This window comes from Apostichopus japonicus, chromosome 6 (assembly GCF_037975245.1).
Source record: "Apostichopus japonicus isolate 1M-3 chromosome 6, ASM3797524v1, whole genome shotgun sequence".
Classification (NCBI taxonomy): Eukaryota; Metazoa; Echinodermata; class Holothuroidea; order Aspidochirotida; family Stichopodidae; genus Apostichopus; species Apostichopus japonicus.
In genome coordinates, this window is record NC_092566.1 from 9533181 (window position 1) to 9559669 (window position 26489).

At 34.7% G+C, this 26489-nt stretch overlaps 1 protein-coding gene across 3 annotated transcripts in view; it reads left to right on the forward strand.

Annotated features, from left to right (window-relative positions):
- The window catches only part of LOC139968922 (cadherin-23-like), a 120832-nt gene that overhangs the window by 4160 nt on the left and 90183 nt on the right, over positions 1-26489 (forward strand). Inside the window, exons 1-2 of one of the 3 annotated variants that reach the window (XM_071973543.1) lie at positions 256-769; positions 10781-10891. In XM_071973543.1, the coding sequence (XP_071829644.1) occupies positions 679-769; positions 10781-10891 (202 nt within the window). In that variant the 5' untranslated portion in view covers positions 256-678. Of the gene's footprint in view, positions 1-255; positions 770-10780; positions 10892-14280; positions 14336-15099; positions 15205-26489 lie in introns of those variants that run through there. The other 2 variants (XM_071973542.1, XM_071973544.1) reach the window with 2 other exon arrangements.

Below are 26489 nucleotides of genomic sequence, written 5' to 3' on the forward strand. Positions count from 1 at the left end.
ACAACAATAATTCCTTTTGTATGTCCTACCTTAATACCCCATTAACGCTGATAATTTTTTATCGATGCATTGATTCATCATCCCCTGTTATATGAACACCAGCTTTTTATAAAACTTAACCACTCCTATACAACAACATATAACTGCAAGTCTTTTCATTGTGTTCTATTGAATAGCTTTTGTACTCCTCTAGTTGTAATATGGCCCCTCAATAATCAAATCATTGTGACCAGCTATTGATTCCACACCAGTGTGAATTTGTATCTGCAAGGGAAAAACACAATGGGACCAAGCTACTACACTATATGTGAAGCGTCAAGGTGTGCAGTTACCTTCCTTATTTTTTGTTGTTGCTTTGTTGTATTTCTGTGTATGGAGCCATTGTACCCTTTCTGTATTATTCAACCTTGTTTTGATAATGTCTCATAATAGAAGTTATCCTATCCAAGGGAGAGAAATGTCAGGATGTTTTGTCACCTTCCAATGATACAAACAGTGCAAATATTTGCACTTTGCACCTTCAGAAAGAAAAGGACCAGAAATTTGTGTCAAGAAAACTTTTGCTGAGCGGTGGTTGGTGTATAGGGGGGTGACATGCTGAAAGTCAGTTTTATAGTTGAGTGCATGGTGTAACCATGATTACTTGGACATAAATTGGGTAGCGCTGTTCCATTCAACATGTCGCCTTCTGGAAATAATACCTGGAATAAGATATACTGGACTATTGCCTTTCTTAGTCTTGTATTTATATCTGTAGCTTCTGGTCAAGGTAAGGATTATTTTTCTTTTCCTGTAAATAATTATAAAACACTCTTAACTGTGCACATGGCAATGATCCTCTCCCAGAGTGGTTTGGACTAACATGGTGTTCGGATGACAGAAAGTGAACTAATGTGTAGTTCCACAACTCCTTCTTTCAATCCTTTTTTATCCTCCTCTCCCCTCCTCCCCCCTTATTTCCCCCTATCTTAAATGGGCAATTATCATTTTAAGATCACTGTATTAAATATAGTCTGTACTCTGTGTTATTCATCTGTATATCAGGGGTTCGACTTAATCATGAGCTATAGAGATAATGTTAAAATTCCGATATCTTTTTATGTAACGAGCTGAATTAATCGGCTAAACCGCGTGGAATTTGCAAAGCATAATTATTTTAAATTCGAAAGCAGTGACAAGCTGTCAGATTCTATAGGGCAGATGCACATTTGTGATCTGATTCCAACATGTTACATTTTATCTTTTATGACTTTGGACTCCTTTTGGTAAATTGCTAATTCTTTCACTCAGGGATTTGGTAGCTTTCTGTTTCCTAAGTAGACCATGTATATACATAATGTCCATCAGACCTTAGCAAAGAAAGAAAATATGAGATGATTGTTTAATTTGTTTTATGTAGATCCTCATGAATGTCAAACATATCGGTTGCTCACGTATATTCTAAATTGTCATAATTTGAAAACAGGCTTTAAGCAGAAAGTGTCCTCTTACCTAAATGAACTCTGAGAAAGGTGATATGTGGTTGTATAACCTACCTACTAATATACAGAAAAGGGTAGCATCAAAATCTATACTGTAGATGTGTATTAGCTCATTTCCATAAAACTGAAAAAAATACACATTTACTCATATTACAGTTTACTCACATTTACAGTTTGTCCATGACTTATAAAATGTGCATACAAAGAAAGTCGCTTAATACAGTTAAGTTGTTATGTTAGGTTTTATCACAAAATGTAACCTTGCAAGTAATTTCATTGTGAAGTATGATAGTTAATTAGTTTTGTCAAAATTACGACAAATCCAAATCTCTGTGTAAAACTTGTAATAAAAGTGTAGCCAAAGAAAAATGATGTTCTCTCAGTGTAAAGCCTTACATTGTTGAGAATGTTGCCCTGATCCAGCAAAGCAGCCCCCCCCCCCCAAAAAAAAAACAAAAAAAACCCACATACACATGAAAAATATCAAAAACAAACACACAGGTAACAAAAAATGTGCTTGCATAGTGGGAGACTAAGACAAATTATCCAACTAGCCATTGTAATAAATTCCTTCACCTCATGAATTTAATGCCAAACAGTCCCATTTTTGTTGCTTTGAATTTGTGAAAAATAGATTTAAAAAATATCCAATCAGTCCTGTAACATTTCATTCTTTTCCTCACCTTAAGCAGCATCATCCATCAAAACAGTTAAAAGTCTGTCAAATTGTATGTCTCTCTCAAATGTTATAATAAATATTTAAAATAATGTTGACAACTTCAAAGAGAAACCTGGGAAAAGTTTACGACAGTACTTTCAATAGTCCTGCAAGGGAGTTTTACGAGAAACCATTTGTACGGAGATTATATAAGATCTATGGGGATTTTTCAAGTTTTTTATGATCAATGTTCTTCATATATATTTGAAGAGATATGTTAAGAGATAAACCATGACGCTCAGAAACTGCTAAATTATTGAGTTGTCTCTACATGGCTGGGATTTAATTGTGTGAATAAATTAATCTTCCATGGGTGGTAGATATCACGGCATATTAATATTTATACTGTTATGTCCAAAGTAATGAAATATGGACGTTGGTAAAAGTCAGCTGGATTCAATTCACTCACTTTTATCAGTCTTAAAACAAATCATGGCAAATTTTTAAGGATTTTTTATATTCTGGTTGTGCTTTGATAAACCAGGTCTTCATTATCATTTGGAACAGCAAATGTGGTTGTGTGCACAAAATGCACCCAATATGTACAGTATGTACACTACATGCATGTATCAGAGATGTGTAGGTGAAAGGAACACCTGAGCTTTGGACCAGCAAAGTTCCCCTTTAGAGTTCCCCTTTAGGTGGATCACAGGCCTGTTAATACTATGTTTGTTTTATTTCAGTAGATCTCGAAAGGGATCGGTTGTGATAAATTTTTCCTTATATGGGGTTGTTTAGTTACGATGCAATCTGAATTCGATGTAAACAGCCATTTGGTCGTCAATCGGATGAAAGCCAAAGCTGATTTTTGGCGGTCTGAACCGCAGAAATTAACTTTCCTAGCAAATTTCTATTTCTTAGGGTGGGGAGGGGGCAGAATGGTTTAGGAGGGGGTTAATATAACATATCAAGACTACAATTCACCCTAAATTCCTCTTTTAGACGATCTCACTTGGCCTAGCTTTTTTTTTTTTTGTGCAAAATTCCCTGAGCACTGACATCTGAATAAAAGTTTTTTATCTTAATCGATCCTCTTAAAGGTGTTGGGACAAATTTTGGAGGTTATTGACCTGGAAATGTAGGTACAGTCTTTAACATTTGAGCAATTGTGGCGTCTGCAAACAAATTTGGGGCATTACTACCCACGTCTTTCCAGATTCTAACATTTCATTGCTTCTAATATATGCCACCTCCTTTATCCACTTTATCCTTGATCCACCAGCCCTGGTATGGGTACTGCTAGTAAAGTGAATATATTTGTTAAGATTATTTGTTAAAAACAAAATGGAAATATTTAATGGATAATTGAAATTATTCAATCTTTCCTCATCTTTCCTCAAATTGCACTATTTCTAAAAAAAAAATTAGGAAAAAAAAAAGTTGCATAATCAATGTTCAAGCTTCACAAAGTAGTTGCTCTTATTGGAGTTTACTCTATATATTAACTGTCTGGCCGATTAAGTTCTATTTAACACGATTGGCATTAATGTATGTAAACAGTTTGCCGAGGAGGAAATCTGTTTTTTTGTCACTTATGTAAACTGACCTGCAGCATTAACTGAGCAAGAGTGAATATAATGAACATGTGAACCTCTGTTAAAGTACTAGATGGCCAATCTTGACTGTATTGTCTTGGATGTGTTTTGTGGAGGTCCCTTGAGGTTTGCTACCCCCTATACCTGACCTTAGATTTCAATAATAGGCCCAATTACCCCATCTGCCTATATGGATAATCCAGCGCTGGTTAGATGCTAGATGTCACTACCGACATTATGTTAAACTTGAGAACACATCTGTAAATGGAGAGAATCCATCCGTACCTCGAGGGCAATGAATTTCACTTGACCCACTTTATGTACTCTTCGTTTTTAGTTTTGAAGTATATAACTAATAAAAATGGAAAGCCCATCTCTTTATATGGCATATTTTCCTAGGTCCCTCCCTAAATGACTTGCGGGCCTGGCCCCTGGGCTTTATCCCTCTGACCCCTTTCTTGTCACTCCTTGCTATATGGACAATTGGATAGAGATGACATCACAAGATGACATTTAGGCATGAACCTTACATCAAAACCTATTGTGGGAAACCATGCATGGTACCAATAAGTCACAAAGTTAATTACCAGCTCTAAGTCTTATAAATGCACAGAATAAATAAATACAATTTCACTGTGCAGCTAAATTGAAGTCGGACATATCATGATATTGTACTGATTTGCATAGAGGTAAATGCATATGCATGGATTGGATAAAATATAAATTCAGATGCGATATTAACACAGAAGACGACCAGTACACTAGTACTGTACACGTTCAAGTTAAAAAAATTAATTTTAAAAATTTGTAGCTGTAGGATTCTGTTAATTATTTCAAACTATTGATTGTTTATAGTTTTTGCTTGAAATTCTTTGATTTGAAATACTGAACACTCATGCATCAGGCAAGAGGTTGCGTGCCTAATATAGATGACAGCTTAGAGCACTAAATTGCCACCGTACTTAATGATAGTCTGTATAGGTCACAAATTATAGCATGCTATAAAATGCAAAAGTACTTTACTGGAGGTATTTACTCTCCACATGGTTAACTGACATTCTTTCTGAACACACAAACTTTCCTCCAGGGTGGTACTAAAACAGTTATATAAAGAATTTTGACCAAAAGTGGACATATTTTTGAAAATCTGGCATAAATAGGGTCAACACAGCATACTGTGCTATAAATACTGTCTGCACATTGTGCTTGCAGCCACATTTCCTTTTGAAGCTATATTATTATATTGTTGTCATAGCTATTCACTATGACAGTCTAGATTGAAAAAAAAAATTGAGGAGAAAAACAGCTGTTTTAGTACCAAGGAGGGTTCTAAAAACTAAAACTAGATGTCTCAATGTCCCTTAAGAGGATGTAACAGTTCATGAGGTTAATTGGTCAGAGATTTGTGCAGTTCCAAGTTGCCTATTGTAGTTGATGCAGAATTTTTAATGGTATTTTTCCAGAAAGGGTTTGATGAAAGTGACTGTAGGTTTGGTCCTGTGACTGCAAGACTTCATGTATGGGTAGGAGGATTGCTGGGCGAGTAAGAGGGACACAGAAATATGGTCGGGAACACATATTGGTACAATAGGAAGGGGGGGGGGGTGGGGGTTAGGGTGTAGGTAGCAGATCTCCACTTGATATACAATAGTACATGTATCTTTGAATCTATACAAGTAACACTGCCTGTTGCCTATACATTTATTATATAATTGGCGCAGGCAGTTTCTTTTCAAGTTGAGCATTATATTAGCTATACGTACAGTTATCAATGTTTGCTAATCAAATATATGTGCTGTGACAGAGTGGATACAGTTTTTCTGTTGGTGTTTTTGTTTTCTTTTTGTGTGTGTGTGTGTGTGATTTGTTTTATTTTGTGTGTTCTTGTTTTGTTTTTGTGTGTGTATGCTTTTTGTTTTGTTTTGTTTGTGTGTGTGTGTGTAATTCTTGTTTTGTTTTGATGTGTGTCTTTTTTGTTTTGTTTGTTTTTGTGTGTGTGCTCTTGTTTTGTTTTGTATGTTTTTTGTTTTGTTTGTTTGGGTGTGTGTGTTCTTGTTTTGTTTTGGTGTGTGTCTTTTTTGTTTTTGTGTGTGCTCTTGTTTTGTTTGTTTTGGTGTGTGTCTGTTTTTTGTTTTGTTTTGTTTTTGTGTGTGTCTGTTTTTTGTTTTGTTTTGTTTTTGTGTGTGTGCTCTTGTTTTGTTTTGTATGTTTTTTGTTTTGTTTGTGTGTGTGTGTGTTCTTGTTTTGTTTTTGTGTGTGTGTGTGCTTTTATTTATTTTTTTTTGTGTGTTCTTGTTTTGTTTTGATGTGTGTCTTTTTTGTTTTGTTTGTTTGGGTGTGTGTGCTCTTGTTTTGTTTTGTTTTTGTGTGTGTGTGTGCTTTTATTTTTTTTTTTTGTGTGTTCTTGTTTTGTTTTGGTGTGTGTCTTTTTTGTTTTGTTTGTTTTTGTGTGTGCTCTTGTTTTGTTTGTTTTTGTGTGTGTGCTTTTATTTTTTTTTTTTGTGTTCTTGTTTTGTTTTGGTGTGTGTCTTTTTTGTTTTGTTTGTTTTTGTGTGTGCTCTTGTTTTGTTTGTTTTTGTGTGTGTGCTTTTATTTTTTTTTTTTGTGTTCTTGTTTTGTTTTGGTGTGTGTGTAATTCTTGTTTTGTTTTGATGTGTGTCTTTTTTGTTTTGTTTGTTTTGTGTGTGCTCTTGTTTTGGTGTGTGTATGTTTTTTGATTTGTTTTGTTTTTGTGTGTGTCCTCTTGTTTTGTTTTGTTTTTGTGTGTATGTTTTTTGTTTTGTTTTGTTTTTGTGTGTGTGTTCTTGTTTTGTTTTGTTTTGTTTTGGTGTGTGTGTTCTTGTTTTGTTTTGGTGTGTGTATATATGTTTTTTGATTTGTTTTGTTTTGGTGTGTGTGTTCTTGTTTTGTTTTGTTTTTGTGTGTATGTTTTTTGTTTTGTTTTGTTTTTGTGTGTGTGTTCTTGTTTTGTTTTGTTTTGGTGTGTGTGTTCTTGTTTTGTTTTGGTGTGTGGTTTTTAGTTTTGTTTTTCTGTGTGTGTGTTTGCCGATCTCCATGCAGGTAATTTTTCAGTTGTGTAAAATAGTACACCGGCCAATAATGTGGGGATATTAAAACTGATCAAACTTGTCAGTAAGTTTTTGCCTACAATCTCATCCCAAGGGGACTGTGTAATTGATGGTAAAAGATGTGTATTAAAGGCTGATAACAAGCTCTAACTAAATAAGAAATTGCTTTTATCTCTGGACAGTATTTAAATATAATCTGATTTGAATTTTCCATCTGACAGGTGTGGCCTTTTCATTTTTCCATCAAATTTTGTTTAAAAATTCAATTTAGTTGTGTGGGAATATGAAATCCATTATAAATCACTGGTACAAAAAATTACTTTGATGATCTTCGTCCCTCTCCAGACAAATGTCCTATATCACTAGAGATCATTTCCCACAAGTGTAAAAATTTTGCTAATCGGGTTATTCCATAAATTTGGGGGACAGTTGAATTTCTGGGCCTGTTTTTTAGTCCTCATGAAAATAAAACATGTACAGGTATGGCTCCCTATTTAGATGGCATTCCCATGCAGTCCCCGAAGTATAAATTGAAAGCTACATATACTGTAGAATTTCTTACAGTCACTTCAAGGGTTGATACCTATGGAAAAGACAGATTTACCCCAAAACATATCGTGGCTCCAGAAACAAGTTTTAAGTTTGCCAAAACTTCCATATATATATTTTTTATATATTATATTAATTGAGATAGGATGAAATCTTTTTATTTTTTAAAATGTATGTTATATTAATTGAGGTAGGATTAAAATCTTGGTAACTTTTAATATTGCTGCTTATAAATATATTGTGTACCAATTAGATCTCTTGAGTGGTATCCAGTATAAAAATGGATTGGGAGTCGGGACAAATCTGTAAGGACCTTTTCCTGGTCGTCCCTGGGACAACCTGGTCTTACTTGTTGGTTGTCCGAACACCAAATTTGGTAAAAGAGTAGTAATATTTAAAATGAACATTGAGTAATGTGCACACTGTAGTAGATATACTGTAGTTGTATAGGTTTAATGGGAATAGAACTCAAGGCTTTATGCATTATTTAGTTATACTGTATCTACTGTAACTTGGATGTAAACAACTAGCGGTTGTCTGCCTGATGCCCCCACAGCTGACTTTGGTCATCGGAACAGACATACTGTAGTCGTCTTGGCCTCAGACGACCAATGAAAAAATGGTAGTTTTCATTAGAATGACTCCATGTCCGAGTTCGAGTCACTCCAAGATTAATGTATGTCGTCCAGTTACAGAGTTGTTGACAATTGACAATTCATAATCATGGACATTAAATATGAATCTAAGAGGACTGACTTCGGTCAGCTTGTAGCTTTGATAAGCCAATGATGGCTTCTTCGCGAGTTACTGCTTGCAGAAGGATCTAAAATACAATACATGTTGCTGTAAAGGGCAACACACAATGACACTGTACATCTAGTGTAAGGACTTTTGGGACTTAAATGATATTGATTCATCCTAGCTGAGCAAGATCTTGAAGCTGCTGCAACATTTTCTTCTTGAAAAAACAGTGCCTAATGTATGAGAAACCTTTGCTACACAATTTAACACAGCAGTATGAAAGCTGAAGTGCCTCAACATTCAGAAAAGTAGTTTGAGACATTATGGTTCAAAAGTTTTGATAAAAGTATTAAGACAGTAATCCTGACAGCGTTAGGCCTCTTAATTTGGACGATCTCCTGTTTTTTATCGGTCGATATATCCATATTAAACGATACTTAGAGAGGAAATGAAAATTTGATAGCTTGATAATCTGGCAGAGTCATCATACCTCCATTGATAATGCAACTCTAGGGTGTACTGCAAGTCCATGACAATGTTGTTGCTATGGTTACAAAATTTGATGGCATGCTCTAGAAGTGTACAAAAATAGATGCAGTAGGCATGGATGGTCTACATTTCCTTTTGATGGAGTTGTTTGTGACAGAAAGAGTAGCATAACGATGATAACGGTAAGAAAAGTAATTCTTTCCGGCAGGAAGGAATGTAAAATTTCCCTTTGGGTTTAATCACTCGATAGTAATAGCAAATGGTATAATTAAAGGCCACTTATATGTGATGATCATGTTCGCTTGAGTTCTGCTGTGGCTTTTAAAGCACAAAAATTGGGGTGAGGAGGGGCAGTGGAAAATGACTGGGAAGTCTGAATTAGACAAATTGAGAGAAAGAAAAAAACTTGCGCAAATTTCGAATGTACTTCAGTTTTGAAATTTGATCACTATCATCACTTCAATATCAATATTTAAATCGATGATTGAGCAAAAATATTTTCAAAAATAGAAGGTGAATGTAGACAACTTAATTTCGAAGTGAAAATTTGACATGTATTGCATTATCATGTTGTCTACATGAAGCTAAAGCGACATTTTATAGGGCCTTACATATATAAACCGAAGAATTGGTATCCAACGGTGCTTTCAACACACTGTCAAGTATTTTCAAAAGCAAAAACATAAGCCGGAAAATTAAGCTTAGGATTTTTGAGGCTTTATTAAAGAGTATTTTTTTGTACAATTGCGAACTGTGGGGCACAACGAAGGATCTTGATCGCAAAATTGACACTTTTCAAAGGAGACTACTTCATAATATTTTCAACATTATAGATGGACCAATAACAATTGGTTATCAAACGATGAGCTCTACAATGAAACCAACCAAACACCTTGGTCATCCATAGTCGCACATAGAAGATTGAGACTTTTCGGTCATGTAGCAAGACTCCAGGAGGACGCTCCAGCAAAGGTTGCTTTAAGAGAAGCATTGAGACATACTGTACTGCTAAACCAGTAGGAAGGCCCGGGACTACCTTGCTTGGAAAAATAAAGTCGCAATTTAAGGACGTTAACATTAACAATTTCGAGGAAGCAATAAACCTTGCACAAGACCGTGATACGTGGCGGAGGTTAATCACAGAGCATGTCGGATAGACGAGACTCAACTTACTACTACTACTGGCCACATCCTGTGTAGTAATGTGCAGGAATTTTTAAACATGATTGTACCGGTCGTGGCAAGACGCAAAAAGACGGATGGTTTCGAACAAGAAGTAAAAGTCACCGCAATTTATTAGCTCCGCACTCGTTTTATGACTATAACTCCCGTAAAACTATCGAAAATACAAAAAATAGAAAACTTACAGTACTAAATACAACATTTTTATAATTTGTTTTTTGGCATAAATAAAACTACACAAACTTCACTATTGCACAAACATGAACCATCAAATACACATGAAGAAAGCATTTAACTTATAATATATAAACACCAAAATACCTCTTTATCCCTTTAATGTTGAGAACTTCCAGCAACCACTATCACCAACTGCTTACGTGGCATTACATTCCATTGGCTTCGCATGGATCTCAGATCTTAATATATAATTTATGTGTTCTGGCTAAACGCAACCAATGCCAGTGGTCCCTTTTCCGTGTGCGCCCAATATATATCAAAGGACATTGAAAAGGACCTATTTACATAACATAAATCACGAGGGTTCAACAAGCCAATCACGCAAGGTTCTCGTTTAAACATGAGCAAATAATTATGCAGCTGAATCTTAACAATTTGAGGTATGGTCAAACAAAGTTACCAAATGTTATATAACACACAACAATACGAAAAACGAAAAAACGAAAAATACATTTCACTACAATGATTTTGAACACAGTTGTTGAAGTTGCAGTGAATCCCTGCAGATCTATAGTGGTATAGTATGTACCTATGTGCAGTAATTGCCATGGTGACATACACAAAGTTTTAAATTTTGATTAGTACTCCTTCGTACAGCCCGAGTACAAACAGGAATTTTAAGGATTTAATTTATAGCCTGGGGTTTGGAGGATGATCCGACCTGGTTAAAATAATGCATAAATTGCTATAATGTAAATGATCAAAGATGACAAGCACTATCTATAACCTTTGGGTTATTCTTTCTTTGATATATAAATTGTACTTTTCTATTTTCTTCAGCGTGCACTCCCAGCAGCTGTCAGAATGGGGCTACGTGTGAGGTGGACCAGGTCCAGAAAGTTGTCATATGTCACTGTCGTGCCGGCTTCAGTGGTCCAAGGTGTGGCATAGGTAAGTGGAATCGAGTCATTTCCTTTCTCTCACATGTCTATATAAGGTATGTACTTTTCACACATAATCAGATAATTAACCCTCGCATTCAACTAAGAGATCATTGTGGATAGTTATGATCATTTAACTGTATATGTACTTTCGCTAGCTGTTCCCACATAGCACAACTTCAGTGTCCAGACTGATGCAATTAACAGATAATGTTTTTTGGGAACAATTATCCAATTCTTTGAGCCATAGTGTATGTTACAACCCCCCCCCCCCCCCGGTTAGAGTCACTCCAAGATTATTGTATGTTGTCCAGTTACAGAGTTGTTGACAATTGACAATTCATAATCATGGGCGTTAAATATGAATGTGAGAGACTGACTTCGGTCAGCTTGCGGCTTTGATAAGCCAATGAAGCTTCTTCAAGAGTTCCTGCTTGCAGGAGGATCTAAAATACATACATACAACCATTGAGACCTACGTATAATGAAGGAATCCTAAAGGCTGACCTCTCACGACCTGACTGAAGAAGACAACTGTAATGACCTAGTTTTACGTAATCAACAAGACGGTTCGTCGTACAATCGGACTCATGCTCACAGAGATTGTCTGCTGTTAACGATGGGTGCTCGCATACGTCACATGCAAAATGATTTGATATGATTTGATCAAATATGTAGAAAACTTGGCAGTTGTTGTCATGTACAGCCACTCTGTCACTCGAAACTCAAACATGTTGAACCTGAGCCTCAAGGTTACAAGACTTCAAAATAAATCTTGTTGGCTAAATGTTGATCATTTCAGGCAAAATGTTTATTGCTCAAATCTTGTGTATACATGTAGCATTTTTGAAGTGTTTGAATTTTCTCTCTTATAAAATAATATGGTTCCTTTGTAAAAAAAACTGCTATACATCTTTGCAGCTTGATTATTTTACACAGCATTTTTCGATGCAATATTGTATAAGTTATTCCATGCATTTGTAGTCATGTGCTGTACACACACACACACCCATACATGTTTGTATAACATTCAGACCGAGGACCCCATTGTATTTTCCATTGTTCAAATCCACGTACCCTAACCTTAACAATACCCCATACAATAGAATTCTTCCGAGGACGTGGTGATTCTTTAGAAATCACAACCGAGGACCTGAAATTCTTTTGTTCAAGTCCTTGGTCAGATAGCAAAACAAACGCACCCACGCACACAGACTGCCCAACAATCCATGATTATGTTTTACCATGGTTGAGTTCAGCCAGGCAGTGGTGAGGCAAGCTCAAGGTACCTCAAAACGTAATTTGCCAATTATGGCATGTGTTTGCATTTAAAAAGGAAACACACCTGGCACACAATCAGTTTTCTTATTAAATGAATGGTTTATCCAGTACTTGAATCCAACAGAGAATACAAGTTTTAATTTGATTTTTTAATGATTTTTTTAATGATTTTTTTAAATTATGATTACTGTCTACAGGCTAATATGGAGAAATTAATAAAGTTTTACATTATATTAAATATATCTGCTTTGACAGACCCTTCAAGGTATCAAAATAATTGGAAGAGTTCTTATAAGAAAAACTGCAAGATTATCAGCCATACATGATTTACGTTTCTAGTTTGGAATTGACATAATTAATCACCAGAAGCAAGATCTATTTAATTGGCTGCTAGAAATGTCACTAGTTTTAACACTTTTAACCATGTTTAATTAAATTATTCTCCCCATTGGCATTTGGGAGCTCTCAAGGAAGAATCTGCAAAAGCAGAACTTGCTTAAATTGTCTCTAGATTAACTCTAGATCCTAATTTTGAATCCTTGATAGTGGTGACGTGTGTGTATAATTGTGTGTGTGCGTGATGCCGCTTGTGAACATCTATCTCCAGAAGTGTAACCTAGAGGGATATCATACTTGGCATGTGGATGCCCCAAATTGAGTACAAGAACCATATTGTTGTTGATGGAGGTAAAAGGTCATTTGGGGTCACCAAAGGTCAAACTGTCAAAACCTTGTGAACATGATATCTCAAGAAGGGTAACCTAGATGGATCTCATACTTGTCATGTGGATACCCCATGTATTGAGTACAAGAACCCTGTTACTTTTGTTGGAGGTCAAAGGTCATTGGGGCCACCAGAGGTCAAAATGTGAAATGTGTAAACTTGATGACTCATACAGTGATTCATGGTTCACAAATTTGTTAGTCAATGCACATGGATCTTAAAAATTCTATACCTAAGTGTGTAAACATAGTAACTTCAGAATGATACATGTGTCAAATTGAAAGCACAGTGCTTAGAAATGATTTTCTGTGGGCAAGGAATCACTAACCATTTGGGCTCTCTGGTTTAATTAATTTAAATTCATCTCTAAATTGAGTAACCTTTTCATTTCAATTGCGGTACTACTGTTGTATGATGCGTATATTAACATAAATATTGCGAGGATGCACTTGAACATGAGTGCAATTTACCGACCTTCTGTACATTTAAGTGTCAATCAGGGTATATGTATAACAATAAACTGTGTTGAAAGCTGATCATCCTTTATTGTACCAGTACATGCACTATGTTGAGTCTGGGAAGGATATCACTCAATTATACTAAAGATCCCAAAATTAATATAACTAAACTAAACTAAAGTCATCAACACACTGTTATAGTGATTTTTACTTACTGTAGTTCATTTGCATCAATGTGACAGTCATCCATGTATAGTCTCCAGTACTTATTACGTTATGACCTGTCCAATTCATTAGTGCATCGTCTGTGTAGATTGTGATTAAAGTATGTGCTTAATTTGCCTCTTAATAGTCATCCATAAATCTGAATCATCTGTAATGTCAGCAAATTGGGGCTTTAATTGCTGTTTTAAGGTCATAAAGTTTTAAAGTCATATCAGCATATTTATTTATTCTTATTTCGCTGTTTAAAGTCATCAGTTTCTATTCTATACCCACTGCACTGTCTGTTACAGTGATTTTCATATGGTTCATATTTTTGCTAGATGTAAAAGTGATAACTATATCCTGTGTTACAGCTATATATTACTGTTTTTATTTGATTTTAGTGAACTGTCTGTTAAAGTGATTTGTACAGGGTTAAAGTTCATTTTGATACGGTCTTCCATATCAGCTTTAACATTAATGTTATTTCACCCAGTGTGGCAATGACTTGTATACAAATGTGTTGTAGTCCATGTGATATATCATACACCCATATACATTGCAGTTTATCATCGCCAACACGGCCCAACAGTAATTACTATATTGAAGTCATAAACACACTGACATAGCAACAGTGATAAATTGTAAATGTTTCATTTGCCGTACAGAATGAAAGTCATTGATATATTGTCTGTAAACAGTAGTTATGAACTTTTTAAAGTCATGATCTGTACATTCTCTGTCACAATGTTTTGTGCATGGTTCATTTTCCTTGTGGTATATACAGGTACAGTATCATATTTTGATCATCCATTTATCGATTATCTGTCGTTAAGTTCAGTGGTTAGTGGTTTTAAGGTCATCAACACACTTAAACAGTTATAAATTGTACATTATGTATAGTTTATTAATTTGCAAGCCTTATATAGTCATCCATTGTCCACACTGCATGTACAGTAACAATACTTATTAACTTTTTTAAGTCAGTGCACCCTATATTACAATAACTGAGTATGTATGGTTCATTTTCCTTGCGGTAAACTGTTATCTTCCATTTATCGCCTGTAACAGTAATTACTGTTTAATGTTTAATACTGTAGTGCGAAATGAGACATTATGTGAACATGGTCCATTGGCATTGTGATAATCCTCCCTGTACAGTATAGCCTACACAGCTGTACAATTTAGTCAAATGTTAGAGTCATCACTACGTTTTCTGTTAACATTTGTGATTAATAATGTATGATTCATTTCATTTTTAATGCTCATCTATATATGCAGTATGGTCTGTGATAGTAACTAGCACTGTTTTAAAGTCATCAGTCTCTTGGCTTATATTCTTGGCTAAACTTGTGAACTAGCGATCGGGAGAGTGCTGGTCGGAAACGTTATAAATTTCTGATCAGTTGGGGAGCACCGATCAGCAAGATTTTGCTGTTTTGCTGCCTCCCGACAGCCGACCATGCAGTGTGAAACCAGCCGAATGGATGTTCCGTTTATTCTCATAGATTTTTACGATTCTGTGATTATCATCCCTGCATTTTTTCCCAGTTTGCGAAGAAAATCCCTGCAAAAATGGCGGGTCCTGCATAGCAGAGGGTGGTACGTTTTCCTGCGGTTGTACGTATGGTTACGGTGGATTCTACTGTGATCAAGGTAAAGAATAGAAAGAAAATAGAATAGCAGTAGAAAATAAAGCAGAGTTGTAGTCAATTGAAGATCAATCCAGGGTAGAGATCGACCAGGACTCGCTTTCACCGATGATAGCAACAATTGCCCTCCGTGCCCCTACCACTTGTCAGTACAGTATATATACTGCAATTAGAAATCACCAGCTGTTCCTACTGTATGTATGGCATCAACTGCTCTGCCCCTTCAATCAAGTTGCTGTAAGTGCCCTCATGTAATGATTCTCTTCAACATCAAACTAAAAATCAGTGCTTTTTTTGCAGAAAATAGTCTGGAACTCTAGTGATCCTTACACCCAGAAGACAGAGCTATTTTAGTCAGTATTGAGATGTCAGGTCTAGATTTTAGATTTTAGATTCAGGGCTGAATCGATATGATTAGGTTTTTCTGTCTTATTTAGAGTTTTATAAGTTTGTACAAGAAAGTGACATACACTTGTTTCCTGTCTCATCTGTCATGTTCTTATTTTCTCTCACTCTGGCAAAATGCCTCGGGATTTCCTTTCAAACTTTGAAAAATTATCTGTGTTGATGCTACGTTTGAAGACTAAAACATACAGTGGTGCTCTGCCATAATAAAAACAGAAGAAAAAAGTTGCCTTCCCACCGTCCGTCCTAAAGTAGTTTGAGTCCTGGTTAGATATAGTACCACCCGCAGTAAAGGGGCCGTGAAATCGTTTTCATCCCAAATAGACAATTTTGTTCAAATATAAGCCTCTTAATGTGGTTTGCTTTTGCATATCATATATCATCTGACAAAAAGCTTGTGCTAGATCTTACAGACAAACAACTATACAGCTTATGTACTGTAGCTACAAAGCAGCAACATGGTGGAAAGGATTGGTTTCGTTTTGCATTAATTGTCTACATTGTAAAAATGTTGAGCTTTGTAGTACTGTATTTACATACAGTGAACTGTACATAATAACTTCAACAGACAATTTAGTGCTTCCTAGTAAATATGACTTCATTTTACATCACAAAATGAAGACTTTTGGTATAAAGCTTTGAATCCTGCTTCTTGCTTTTATGTCCTAATTTTTTAATGGCTTTTTACAATGTAAGTTCTAAGTTGCCATCAGTTCTAGACAGCTACGGTAATAATTCAGTTTTTCGAGTGGAATATGCCGTTATATATGTTTTTACAGTAAGTACCACCCTGCATATGTTACAGAATTCAAGAAAGACACAACCAAACCATTAATGGTTCGTGTGATAGAAACATGAAGAGGGTACCCCGAACAAGAAAAATAAAACCTTATTCCATTTGGGAGATATGACAGATTTAACATCCTTTCACACACACATAAGGCTGTAGACTTGATCAAGTTAAAATATATATGACATCATTGAGCCGCATGTGCCTATAACATTTCTCTGTTTTCATTTATTACATTTTACTGTATTAGAGATGGATTTTACAAATGCTAAATCTAAAACATTCAAGCTCTTGGCATGATCGAATGGTTTCATTAGTTTTATTGTCAACACTGATAACATTCTCGACCTTGAAAATATGAAAATTAAGATAAAAGGACTATAGCGAAAGGTTTCATATCCCAGTGGCACTATGACACCACAGATTTTCAAAATTTTAGCTACCAATTCACGACTATTAAACTAGGATATCTCCAAAACAAATCAAGATTTTTCTTAGTTGTTTGAGTTCATTGGTCTTCACAAATATCTCTGTCATAATTTGCTAAAGATGATGGTTATATCAAGTTTAAATATGACATCATCGAGCCACATGTGCCTGTAACTTTCCTCTGTTTTTATTTATTACAATCAAGTTTTTTTACATATATTAGTTATTATATAGTTTTCCCTGCCAAAAGCATTAATTTGCGAGTAATTAAGGACATTTGCAGATAACTGTCCTCCGACAAATTACACATTTAATATTAATCGCATACAGTTCTCCCGAGGTCAGCCCGATATTCATAAGGAACATTATTCATAAGGGTCATTGTTCATAAGGTTCGTTATTCATAACGTTCATTATTTCGAAAAAAAAGGTTTGTTATCCATAATCGGAAAAAGGTTCGTTATTCATAATAACAAGGGGTCATTGTTCATAAGGTCCGTTATTCATAATCTGAAAAAAAGTTTGATATTCATATTAGGAAGAAAAGATCCGTTTTTCATAATCGGAAAAAAGGTTCGATATTCATAAAAGCAAAAGGTCCATTTTTCATAATCGGAAAAAGATCCAGTATTCATTTAGTAATAATAGCACCAAAAAAAAGCAGGGCGGTGCGATCCTCCCCCTCCCCCCCTTCCCCCAAAAAGGTAATGTAAAAAATATCCTGTTGGCAACTTATGAAAAACGAACCTTTTTGCCAATTATGAAAAAGGAACCTTTTTTCAATTATGAATAACAAACCTTTTTTTCCTGTTATGAATAACGCACCCACCTTTTTTTCTCATTATGAATAACAAACCTTTTTTTTTTGATTATGAATAAGGAACCTTTTTTCGATTATGAAGAACAAACCTTTTTTCTAATTATGAATAGCGAACCTTTTTTCGAATATGAATAACGAACCTTATTGTCAATTATGAATAACAAACCTTTATTCCAATTATGAATAATGGACCTTATGACTAAAGAACCGTTTTTCTAATTATGGATAACGAACCTTATGAATAATGAACCTTATGAATAACAAACCTTATGAATATCGAGCTGCTCCCGTTCTCCCAACCCACTAGTTTGAATTCAACCAATCAGACATGCAGGTTTAGTTATGAGCCGTTGCTAAAAATAGATTCAAAATGTCGAGTTGGTACTGTAACTTGGTACAACCAGCGAGCTGGACTCTAACAGCTCCCTGGTACAACTGCCATAGACAATCTACACAAATCAAACATGGTGGTGTTTTACGTATTGGCCAATGACGTTACTAGCTTTTAAATATTCATATTATGGGCAAGCTTTATTTGGATCCCAACGGAAAATATCTTTGAGAAAAACAAAGTTGAAAGTTGTAAATTTTTCTACTTATATCACACCATTTGAAGAAAGATTCGAATAGATAAGCTAGTTATGTATGCCGTAATTGCATCGTGGAATCAGTGAGCTTGAGCAAAACCATAGAAAAAGACGCAAAAAAGAGCGACTCCATAGCAAACTAAATCTATTATTAATTGTCCACCATGGGAAGATGTATAAACTTTCCCATGTTTAGTTGCCTTCTTGCAAATATCAAAATGAGCAAACAATAGTGTCATTGAAATAAAATAGGACACAATAGTCTGAATTGTGGTAATGACTACAAAAGCATTGTAGAATTACTTGTTTAACAACCTTGCTCTCTGTGGGAATTTTGCAGTTCTACAAACAGTTCACAGTAGGTGGAAATCCATTCAAAAACTTGACAGACAGTTTTTTTTTTTATAACGATCTACAAAGATTTCATCTGTTGTATGGGAAATTTCACAATGCAATGAGCCATGCAGCTAGGTTTAAGTTAATAGTCTTATGTGCAATGCATGTACAACTGTACAATAATGTGTTAACAGCTCTCTTGTGAAGTTTATTCCTGCTGCAGCTGCTTCATTAGCTAAGATTTAAGGAAGACAGACTTTGTAGATCATGTGATACCTGGAAAGTCACCGTTTTTTTTTCCGGGTATAAACCAAGCGAGGGCTAACCAGGTTGAACTCGCAATGCGATGCTTGTTAACGGTGTGTACTGCTCTATCTTCAGGTTTCATGCAGAAAATTTAAGGTCACCCATGCTTATAATTACTGTATCATGTTCACACATAAAGGCATATTTTAATGCACATACAACCAACATTTTTTGAACAATCCATAACTTTGCCATATAGAAACAGCTATTTAGGATTCGGATTTTGACCTAATTTCTAGTATTTTACTTTTTATTAACTGATCAAGGATCATCAGTATTAGCTACAATGTTTAGCATGCAAAAGGCATTGAAAGATTTCATAAGTACTCAATATAGTGCTTGAAAATTTCTTTAAAGAAAATTACTTGAAATTTCATAAGTACTTGAAGGGTTTTAAAGTACTAAAACTTTCAATATACAGTCATCACTACTGGTATGAAAGTTTGGCATGCTAACATTGCTTGAAAGTATGCATAAGTACTTGAAAGTTATCACAAGTGATCAGTTAGTGTTGGCTGCAATGTTAGCATGGAAAAATACTTGAAGTTTCAAAAGAATTCAAAAGTACTTGAAGGTTTCCAAATGTCAAATTACTGGAAAGTTTTCAAAGGAACTTGAAAGTTACCAAAAGTCATCAAATTTGGCTGCAATGTTTGCTTGATAAAATCACTGGAAAGTTTTCAAAAGCATTTGAAAGTTTTCAAAAGTCATCAGTATCGGCTGCTATATTTAGCGTGTTAAAAATTATTGAAAATTTGAGAAAAGTACTCAAAATACTTGCAAGTCTCCGAAATTCACAAGTATTCAGCACCTTACAATTAAGTCCTTGAATGTTTTGAAATGTACTTTCTGTGGAGCTTTCAGTTCTACTACCTGTATAAAAGGAAGGTTGGGGGTGGGTGGGGGGAGGGTTAGAGCACATCATCTTTCCTTGGAAGGTCTTGTGATGTTCACAAATGTGGTAATTGCATGGAATATATCTAGCACAGCCTACTGCAAACAAATCAACATCCTGCATATTTCATCTGTAATTTGCAATTGGCTGCATGCTGATGCAATATACATTTATAAAAAATCAGACCTTGAACAAATAAAAAAAGTGTTCCTATTACGTTTTTCATGTAAAGATAGAAAATTATAGCCAATGAAAGCGCCAGAATGGACCTGATCATGAACCATAGGCGTAGGAGGCGGCTGTGGGGGGGGGGGGGGGCTGCAGCCCCCCAACCAAATATTTTTGTGAGAATTCAGGCAATATGCTGATAATGTTTCAGGCACCTACTGAAAGAAAATAAATTGTAATGATGTAGCTAAATGTAATTAATAGTTTAAAAAAATCTAAAATAAAGTTCTACTGTAAGCTTTTCGGGCAAGTCGTTACAGTCCCCCCTAATCAAATTGAGCTCCTACGCCTATGTCGTGAACCCCAAGATACTTCCCCGTGGACACACATACTTGGTCAGAAAGAGTACTGTACTCGTTTACAAGTGAAAACTTATTTTGACCCCTAATACTTTGTACTTTCTCTATCTTATTATAAAAACCAGCATTCTTTCCCATTGTCTCTTCAACACTTTTTAATTACACCTTTTCAATTAAAGCATTGGTTTGATCACGGTTGACCAATGAAACTTTCCTTCTGAACTAGGTTAAAAAATCATTCAGTATATAATTGTAGACTTTGAATATAATTTTTGCCAAGAGATAGTGTTAGTATTATATATTTTTTAAGTTCTCTATTTTTATTTTACCCTACGGTGTGAATAATTAGCATCTTGCAGGTGTTGGAGAGGTGTCGTACCATGAAGCATCGCCTAATGTTAACAATTTATTAAAAGTACAGGAAAATCAATGGACTCAGTTAGCATGGCATAAATTTAATTTCCTTTTCTTTCCTCGTTTTTGACACAAATTACATCAAGAACATTAAACTTTATTGCAAAATTTCTCTTCCACCCGATTAGTTATACTTTAAAATATACTGTAATCTTTGGAGGGACTGCTTTTCTTATCATATTTACTAAATGAACTTGTCCCTGTATAAATCTTGTCCCAGAGCTACTGAATATTTTGATTATTTCTCCTGTCTTGTATAGTTTGTATCAAAGTTTAAAGAAATACTAAATGCAGCAAAACTTACACTGGTTGGCAAGAAGAACATGTTATGAATTGTTGTTAATATACCTCACCCCATGCCACCACATTGCACCCCTCTCCATGCCACCCTAGCCCTCTTTACACTCCCATTCATACCTGCAGGCCTATAGTAGCTCTTCACTTGAATTAATTCTTGAACAAAAATTTTTTGTCAAATTTGACAATTTTGATAATTGATCTTGTTTGACCGTTTGAAGCATGCTTTGATTTTCATGATCTATAGTCACCATGCAGTGATGCTTCTATTGAAAACTGTATCATTAAAAAATACCATCAGAAAGAAGAAATGTGAAAGGGTGGAGTTAAATGATCCCTTTAAAAGTTTCAGCTCAAATAAGCTTTTGAAAAAGTCAGAAGCAGCTTTTTTTTGTAACTTAAGATGCTCAGTTGACAATTTTTTTTGTATCGGAATTTCTAAGAAATATGATTTAGCAAATGCAGTAAGAATTGGATTATCAAGACCTCTTTCATTGAGATCCTTGACAATCAGTAACAGAAATCCAACCGTTCCTCTGTAGACCTGTAATTGTACTGTACTGCAGAACTGCGTACATACTGTATATGTTTTTTCTGCAGTCTAGACTTTTGAATTTTCCAAATTATTATCCAAGGATTCTGAGGACACTCAATTGCAAAACTACCTGCTTACCTGACAATTCTGCTACAATAACCTACTCATTTCCCTTACCCTGTTCCCCTACCCTGTTCCTCTACCCTTTTCCTCTACCCTGTTCCCCTACCCTGTACTGTACCTCTACCCTGCTCCTCTACCCTACTCCTCTACCCTGATCATCTACCATGTGCTCTGCCCCTTGCCAGTAAAACAGAGATAGCAACTTTTTTTATTTTTTTTATTTCTTAAAAACATGTGGCTTGTCAATCTACTTGACTATTTTCATTATTTACAGATTAAAGAGGAAACATCTTTTAAAAAAGTATGGAAAAAAGTATGAATTCCAAGAAAGTATGTATGTACAAAATATGACGGACGGTAAGTGTCCAGTAAAGATGCGTTAAACCCCATCAACAAACACAGCTTGTTTTGTAATTTAGCACAGACTGTACTGTACTGTTTATATGTGACACCAAAATATAAAGTTATGCTGTGTTGGCCCCAAATATGCTAGATATTCAAATATGGTCACCATGGTCAAAATTCTTGAACTGATTTTACTACAACGTTCAAGGAAATTTTCCTCAGAAGGACATTCAGTCATCATGTGTGTTCCTTAAAAATGTCTGAGAACAATTTGGAAGAGTAAAGACCTGCAGGAAAGTACTTTTTGAAAACTTCTAGTAATTATAGCGGGCCATAATTTTGGGCCTAAACTGACTATCTTTAACTTCATAGTAACGTACTTCACATGATTTTTAAACAAACTGTCCCATGTACCCAGACAATACAGAAAACAACACAAACGTATATGAGAAACATTTCTTTTTCCAGAATACTTTTCATTTCTGGACAATTACCACCTACACAGGCGATATATACAGTATCTCGGATATTAAGCCAGGGTTTTCTATATTTTCAAGTTATGGTCATAATTTTAGTGGAATCGCACAACTTATATAAGTATTTAATTTCAAAAAGGGGTTGGGCTATATCCATTTCCTCTGTCCTGTGATCATGACAAACCTAAAAAAAATGTTTTTTTTTTTTTTTTTTTTGGCAAGAAAGGAAAAATAAAGTGTCTTGATAATTCTATATTTACACGTCTTTTGAATAATCATACGTCATGGCTTCTTTTGCTGACCTTCCGAGGTTACCTTCTATTGTTGTCTTACAAAGGACACATGACACCCTATCAGATGGGATGTGTTTTCATAGTTGACTCAGTGCAACCGCCTAGTCACGTCAGCGTTTGAAAGAATGTAGTGACCTGCGCAAATTGTCACCTTTCCTGTTCTCCCTTTTCTTATTGGTGTTGTCTTCCACAAAAGACTATTATCTAGAAAAAACTTCTCTTATGTGCACAGATTCTTCTGTTTGCTTGTAAACAGAATTTTGCTTTTGTCGTGTCTGTCTTGTAGGCTACAACTATTGATTTCGAAAGTTCAACGTTTCGGTGGTTTAACGGTTGTTACACCCATCTCGTGACTTATATGCTAAGGCCATTAATCTTAAACACACCAGATTGTTGTGTTTGTAATGCACTGACTCCAGCCAAATAAATGCTAATTACTTATATGTTTAAAAGTACAAGAACTGTCATTGCTTGTATTGTGCACTGTACATTTAGCTGTTATTATTATTATGATTTTAATTATTATAATTATTGTTAATATTATTAATATTATAATAATTATTAATTTTATGATTATAATTATTATTATTATTTTTTTCCCCTTCATTTAGTTATTGTTTATCATCAATGTGATCAGAAATTTGCTATGATTTGTAACATAAATGCTTTCATTTTTGAAGTATATTACTCAGAACAACACTTTGCTAGTACAGAACATGTACAGTATAAGTAGCAAAACAGATGGGGTAAAGGAATCGGAATCGAAAAAAAGGCCTAATTGAATAAATCAGGACATAAGGAAAATTATTATTATTATTAATATTATTATGATCATTATTCATTATGATTTTGCCCAGATAACAATAGCTACTCTGTGCCTTTACTTTTGCAATTGATACAGTAGTTGTTGCTACATCACTGTACAAGACTATAAACCAAATTACCTACTGCACACATACAGTAGCAATATATGTCTAGTCTAAATTTGTGCAATCATTTGATATATTACATGTCATGCATTACTGCCACTAGGTATACGAGAAACTTCCAAAGTAAAAACAAAAACAGGTCACTGAACACTCGATCATGCTCAAATTTATATTTTTATTTTACTTCCACCCTCAATCAAATGTCGGTCGAACCCGATCACTGAGACTTTAATTCCTTGTTTGGGCAGAATTTGAACATTTGGAATTTCGAGGGAGAATTTCACATTAACAAAATTTGAGCAAATTCAGCATATTATGTTAATATTTGGGATTTTGGGGCCAAAAGACTGTTGACGCTTAAGGCTATAATTAGTGGTTGATTATTCCATTATGTGCAATAATGGCAGAGTCTTAAATTTGATCTGGAATGGAAAGACTTTGAATGAGTGATATTGAAATTGATACATATGCCCTTCAGGGGAGAAAAATTCTATCATATAAATGTTTCATGTTCTTTTCAAATTTGTTATAATTTTCTAGTTAGTTTTCCATCCAAGTTGTTTATATTTGACTTAGCATCTGTTTGAAATATTCATGAATGGTATAGCATTTATGAGGAACATTTGGAAAAGATCTATGTTTAATTAAATAAACAATTAGTGATGAAGAAGGAACCGGAGGAGCTGTTCGATAAGTTTCTTTATTCTTTTCAAATTGGTTATCATTTTTCAGTTTTCCATTATTGGTTTATTGGCTGCATAATGAGTATTTTACTCTATAGTATTTGAGATTCATGCAGATATATTATAAAACTACTGGCAAACAGATTTAGAGCACTGCTTTTTGAATTTGCATGGTTGGCAACTTTTCCAACTTATGGAGTATTTCCCAAAATATCATTTCTATTTTGGACAAGGTACTTTGTATGTTAACTACATAGGTCTAGGAGGCTTAGACGAGGGCCTAGCCCCATCCTCATATGATAGGCCTATCGTCTGCTCAACTGAGCCACCATTTTTGCCACAATTTTCCCATTCAGAGAACCCAGGAATGTGAACTGGTAGCAAGGAATAAAATAATTTCCAAAAACCTCACAAAGGAAGACATACTTATCTGTAAAATTTGTTTGCTTCTAAGTAACATCGGCTTGGTCTTAAAGTTGATAGTAACATACAGGAGCCAAAGGAGGTCAAGGAGAGGTCATTGACTGAATGTATCAGCCCAACAGAAGGTAGTGCCGCTTGAAAAACGTTTTTATGCTTAGACTTTCAAAATCGGGACGTGTTTAGAGGTCAAACACACCTGTCATATCTTGTTTGTGCCCTTTATGCAAATTAAAAAAAATAATATTAATTGACAATCCGAATACTCCCTTAAAGCAGTGTTTTTTTTCTAGTTTGCATGGTTGACAATTTTAACAAGTTACAAAACTATGACCCAAAAATGATAACAATTGATCACACTGAGGCAATCTGCCTGGATTTTGCCACCGAATGAAGGTTAATGAGTAAATTCATTAATGAACTTGAATCAGTCCTCCATGTGTTGTTGGTCAAGTGTACGTCAGACACATTTCAGAGTGACATAACAAACACACATGTTCATGTACCTATACTTTAAGCACTGTACAGTATCAGTCATTCGTTTTTTGGCTTTCTTTTCTCTTTTTCTCTCCCATCGCCTTGAGCACCCTTCCAGTTCCAGTTTCAGTTCCAGTTTCAGTTTCAGTTTACACTTTTAAGTAAATTTTTGGCTGATCTTTAATTAATACTATGACAAAATACAAACCATAATGAATCTCGAGTATTTTCAATTCGTAAATATCTTCTTCAGATGGATGAAATGTCAATGCGAGATAACAGCAGCTTCTTCCTCATTATGTAAATAGCATAAAATACAATTTATAAATAGTAGAGTGTAAAAAGTTATGATACATAACAATAGAAATAACAATAAAAGAAAAGCGATTAAAGGCAATAAAAAAGTGGCATTTAAAAAGGTTAGTAACATACTGTAGGTTAGGTTTCAAAATGTAAGTCAACTGGGAATAATAAGGAAATATCAATCAAGATACATTTACATCAAATAAAATCATTTCTCTCTGTATACAAATGACTTTTTTGAAAATTTGAACCCTATATTTTGGTTTTATTGCCTTATAGTTAGTTTGTAGAAAAAAAGATTTCAGTTCTTTATTAAGAGGGTGTTCAATATCTCTATGAATATTCCTGGTGATTCTAATAAATTCACTTTTAGCTGCACCGTTAACCTTATTAGTAATGTTCTTACAGTCCAACTTAAAAATCTTACAGTAGCACAATACTTTAAGAAACTCTCATTCTTTGTTTATCACAAGTTAATAAGAAATGGTACCAAACAGGGACAGCGTAAACTAAATGAGGCAGACTCGATGTAACAAATATTGTTTCCTCTATCTTGAAAACGGTACATGATATGTTAATGTAGATACCATGTAGTAGCATTCCAGATGTATATACGAACATTATTTATAACATTTATAACATTTATTATTTTTTATTATGATTGTTGTTGTTGTTGTTATTATCTACATAAGATGTCAAACTTTGGACTTTTTACTCCACTTTTCTGTCAAATGGGAAACTTGGCTATATAGTCATGCTAATATGAGCTATATTGATAAAAGATTTTAGTGTTTAAGACAAAAAGACACATTTATGCAAAAAGCTGCTTTTCTTTAAATAGTAATAAGTGTCTTTGCACCTTAAAATTGCTAATTAATGAAAACTTTTAAAGTAACATG